Below are 5,000 nucleotides of genomic sequence, written 5' to 3'. Positions count from 1 at the left end.
CGATGTCCAGGTGGGAAAAGAACAAGCAGATGAAAACAAAAAGATGTTTTCATGCGTTTTCGGAAAGACAGGATGAATCAAAATTAAAATAGGGAGCGGGTAATATTTTTTTTTTTCAAAAGTATGTGTTATGTTTCGATAAAGAACGAAAAAAAGAACGGGATGGTTGAACGTCAAAATGTGTTGCAGTTCGGTATAAAAAGGTGATGGGAACGACATAACAAAGTATGGCCTTGCTTTCTTTTCTTCTCTGGGGATCAGGTGTTGCTTAATTGAGGGGGTAAGGGGGGGGGGGTCATTCTTCTCAATCCACATTTTTGCTTCAGAAGCAACTTTTACCCGAAAATATAACAGCAACGTATGGATTAGTCGTTATTATAAAGTCAAGCATATTCGCATTGACTTCTTCGATATCATCATCCAATTTACGTGTTTCCTCATCAGAGAGCCATTCCAGCACATCTGTGCCCACTGAGACGATATCATCTGAAGAAAATAATGTAACGTATCAGTGAAGGATAAGATAGAAAAAAAAAAGAAAAATAGAAAACGGGGTTTGGGAGCTTAAGGGGGGACCAATAAAAAATGGAACCAAGGAAGGGGCCACACACTTGGCTTACTTATGAACAGGACAGCGAGAAAATTTTCTTCATTTATTACTGTATCCAACATATTGCTGTTAATTTCTTCGATCTCATCATCGAGCTCTCGATTTTCGTCGTCAGTAAACCAATAAAAGAGACCATCTTCGTCAAAGAGGTTATCTGGGGGAAACGGTCGTTAAGTTATTTGCATTCGTTACTTTGTCTCCAGGTCTTCTTCAGCGTCCAGGATTTAGCCTCATTATACTATTTATGTTGGCTGTTTTTCCGTTCGCAATAAATTTATATTCACTATAATTTAGTATTAATGGAAAAAAAAATTAACCATTGGGTGAACTGTGAAGTATTTTGAACACTGGGTACTGGCATGCTTATACATATGCGCATTTAGATATAAATGTGCTTAGGTGTAAGACAATGTTTATGAATCGTACTGAGGAGTAATTTGTGAAAAAAATGATAAGATAGAACAATGAAAAGAGAAAAGAGAAAAGAGCGAATGATTAAGTAGAGGTTATATTGATAAAGGATGTATAAATAAATCTATCAAAAAAATTTGGACTCAAGCCTACGAAAAAAAATCGATCCATCTCGTGCAGACATTTAATGCTCTCTTTTTTCAGACCAACTATATGCAATGCTCTAAAAGAAAAAAAATATATATATCAATTCTCTAGCTTCTTAACGCCATTCTACATTTACAAAAAAAAGAAAAAGAAAGAAAACAGAACTGTAATAAAAGATGAAGTCTTGTGTTCACTATTTTTCTGGGTATCGAAGGGTGTTGTGTGTTGTGAGGAACAGGATTTATGAGCCTCTGTTTACAGCCTCGGGGTTGCGTGGCTGGTGTTTTACACTGTGGATTACATCATGCCTTCTACGTGCTCTCGTTCTCCAAGTTTGTTTTTTAATCTCTGAGATGTATATATTTAATTAGGGAAACATTTTTTCAGAAAGGAATTTGGAAAGGGATTGCTTGAAGATTCATTTTTATGAAAATATATGTAAAAGGCAGTTAGGAAAATATGATTAAATAGTTTTGAAATTATTAATTACAGAAATTATATATTAAATATATATATATATTATATATACATGTATATATATATATATATATATATATATATATATACATATAATATATATATATATATATATATATATATATATATATATATATATATATATATATACATACACATTATATATATATATATATATATATATATATATATATATATATATGCATGTATGTATATACATATATACATATAATATATATATATATATATATGAATATATATATAATATATATATTATTTTTATTTTTTTAATATATATATATTTACACATCTATATATATTTTTTTTCTTTTTTCTTTTTTCTTTTTCTTTTTTTCTTTTTTTCTGTTTTTCTTTTTTCGTTTGGTTATTGCCAGAGATATAGATTTAATGTCTTCTGTAGCGAGGAACGTCTTCCAATTTATTTACTCCGCGAATTGAAACAATAGACAGTCATTACTATTTTGACAGTCCTGGGACGAGGATAGATATCTTGCTGACCAGATATTACTATTCGTCTGGTCAGAAATACCTAAAGCAGCTGAAAGAAAGATTAGGTTATGAATCTGAAATAAATTGCATATGAGACACGATAAGAACGAGTTGAAATAATTTTCTCTTCTCAATAAACCTAATCAATTTTCTTGACATTTTTAGATAGTCTATTCTGTCATAAAAAAAAAAAAAAACAGTGAGATTGAAAGGTCTTTGTTTACCTATTATCATAACCTGCAATTATTTATATTTATTTCAGACTAGTGTAGCATCAGCTAAACAACAAACACACACACACACTTCATCCCCGCAAAGAAAAACCTGCAGAAATATAACATGATTATCTGCCCCCTCTCTGCCCACTCTCATCCTTTCTTCCTTTCCTTCCTCTTTCCTCCTTTCCCTTCTCTTGGCCTTCCCTTCCTTTTCCTTCCCTTTATTTCCCCTTTTTACCTTCCCTTCCCTATCCCTTTTCTCTCCCACTCTCTTATCTTCTTATCCCTTCCCTTCCCTTCCCTTCACCCTATTCCTGCCTTCTCCTCAATCCCATTCCCTTCCTGTCCCTCCCCCCTCTGCTTTCCCTCCCCTTCCCCCTTCCCTTCCTGCCCCCCCTATGCTTTCCCTCCCCTTCCCTTCCTGTGCCTCCCCTTCTGCTGTCCCTCCCCTTCTGCTGTGCCTCCCCTTCTGCTGTCCCTCCCCTTCTGCTGTCCCTCCCCTTCCCTTCCTGTCCCTCCCCTTCTGCTGTCCCTCCCCTTCTGCTGTCCCTCCCCTTCCCTCTCCCTCCTCCCAGAGACAGAGTAACGTTCCACTGACCGTCAAAAATGAGCGGGTTGCCATTGCGGAAGTAAATGAGCGCGGGGAGCGTCTTGATGCCGTAGCGCTTAGCCAGCTGCGTGTCCTGGATCTTGACCATGTGGATGCCGTACACGTCGCACTCGTCGTCGATGTTCTCCAGCTCCGCCAGAACTGTGTCGCACGCGCGGCAGTTCGGCTTGTCTGGGGGAGGGAGGAAAAGGAGTTAGGGAAAAGAGGCAAGGAAAATTCAGGGGTCAGAGGTAAAGACCGGCTTGATAGATTTCCTTTTGTTAAACTACGAGGGACCAATTATACAAAATAGAATAATGTTTGATTAAGGTGCTTATGAGCAGATATCGGTTTCGTCGCCATGGAATTCAGACGCCAAGATGCGTTTGGGAGGAGCTACTTACAGAAGAAGACGGCGAGGTACTGAGTGTCTTCGAGCATGACCTCCAGCATATTTCTGTTGATAGTTTCAATCCTGTCCTCAGTCTTCTGAAGGACGAGCCACTGTAAGACGTCCTCCTCCGCCAACAGGTCACCTGCAACACATACTTCACCATGAACACAAACTAAAAATGCAATACCGTATGCAAAAAGTTGAAATGAAGCAGAATGAAAGAAGGTAAACCAATATGTTTCAATTTGCACTAAACTCTTCATCAGAGGGTGAAACGAAATGGATAATCCATGCACCCCACTAATTGCTACGGATGTAGAAAATGTATTTGTGACGAAAATATAATAGAAACCAGTCAAATACACCTCTTGCACTGCGAAGATATCCATTCTCATTCATACCCTTTCGAGGTAATTCGTGACTTAAAAATATCAAAATCCCCCCTCCCCCCCCCAAGACGCCCACCATGCACCAGGACTCAGACTTGCCTTCATAGACGGTGGGAATCTGGTGCTCGAAGTACAGCAGGGCCGGCATGCTCACCACGCCGTAGCGCTCGGCCACCTTGGCGTCCTGGGTCTTGACGAACTTGACGCCTATTCTGTCCGTGTCGTCATCGATGTTCTCCAGCTCCTCGAGAACCTTCATGCACGTGCTGCAGGCGTTGCTGTCTTCATTGTCTGCCGCGTGGGTGGGGGAAAAGCGAATTAATTTTCTCGTTTTAATGATGGTGTTATTAAGCGAGGAAAAGAAGACCTGCGCAACTGAGTGTGCGATGGGGTGGTGTGTGAATGTGCGTGTGCGACGGAGGCGCGTGTGGATGTGCGTGTACATTCTACTGTGCACAAGGACATCGGTTGCTGCTGAGGCGATGCAAGAGTGTGAACGACTCGAAAGCGGATGGCGTCTGTCTGCTCTCAGACATTGTCTAAAACTCGTCTCAAGATTAGCTCATTAGAAACATGAAAATGCATCATAAGAGTCAATCCTCTAAATGTTCTATATAAAAAAACAAGGTTCTCTTAAAACCTTTCCCGTAACCAGAAAACGTCTACATGTGACACAAAACATTCGTTTAGACAATGAACGGTTCACAAAGTACAAGACAGATAACAGACAACATGACATTTGCCAGATTTACTACGTGTTACGAATACTAAAAGATAGAACGGTGAACTGGATTGACATACAATAAACATTTCAAGACATGAATAGCACAACTGGTAGATTTACTGCATGTTACTAGAAGATTGTAAATTGAACTGGACTGATGTAACATTTCAAGACAAGACTGGCATGATAGAACTAGAATTGCTGACAGAAAAAGAAACAAGACTACACGAATTCCGAACTGTATTAATGAAAAAGTCTAGATCGAGTTAGAATTCTAAAATTGATCTCTAGTAGTAAATTTAGTGTTTTTAGTGCTACATACAGCTACTGTAGAACATAAGCAAACGAAGCTTTGTATATAATTGTTTAAAATAGCCATTAGGTTATTACAACAGGTAATTGCTTTCAGTTATGTCCTGAAATCACCGGTTCAAAAGCTTAAGCTTCTCATTGCGACTACTGTTCAGGAGATTCATAAGAAACAGAATTAATACGGAGGCCATTACCAACTCTACTGAATGAACAGACAAC

The 5,000-nt window shown here is 38.5% G+C and overlaps 1 protein-coding gene across 8 annotated transcripts in view; it reads right to left on the bottom strand.

Annotated features, from left to right (window-relative positions):
* Positions 1–5,000, bottom strand: part of LOC125029447 — an 86,790-nt gene that overhangs the window by 10,745 nt on the left and 71,045 nt on the right. For 4 of the 8 annotated variants that reach the window (XM_047619322.1, XM_047619327.1, XM_047619326.1 and 1 more), the window contains 4 exons: positions 3,845–4,036; positions 3,367–3,498; positions 2,972–3,154; positions 340–486 (listed from right to left, as the gene is read on the bottom strand). In XM_047619322.1, the coding sequence (XP_047475278.1) occupies positions 340–486; positions 2,972–3,154; positions 3,367–3,498; positions 3,845–4,036 (654 nt within the window). Of the gene's footprint in view, positions 1–339; positions 487–620; positions 765–2,971; positions 3,155–3,366; positions 3,499–3,844; positions 4,037–5,000 lie in introns of all 8 variants that reach the window. The other 4 variants (XM_047619323.1, XM_047619325.1, XM_047619329.1 and 1 more) reach the window with 2 other exon arrangements.

The sequence above is a fragment of the Penaeus chinensis genome, chromosome 10 (genome assembly GCF_019202785.1).
Source record: "Penaeus chinensis breed Huanghai No. 1 chromosome 10, ASM1920278v2, whole genome shotgun sequence".
Classification (NCBI taxonomy): Eukaryota; Metazoa; Arthropoda; class Malacostraca; order Decapoda; family Penaeidae; genus Penaeus; species Penaeus chinensis.
Note: the sequence above shows the minus strand (reverse complement) of the source record. Positions and strands in the feature narration are given on the sequence as shown.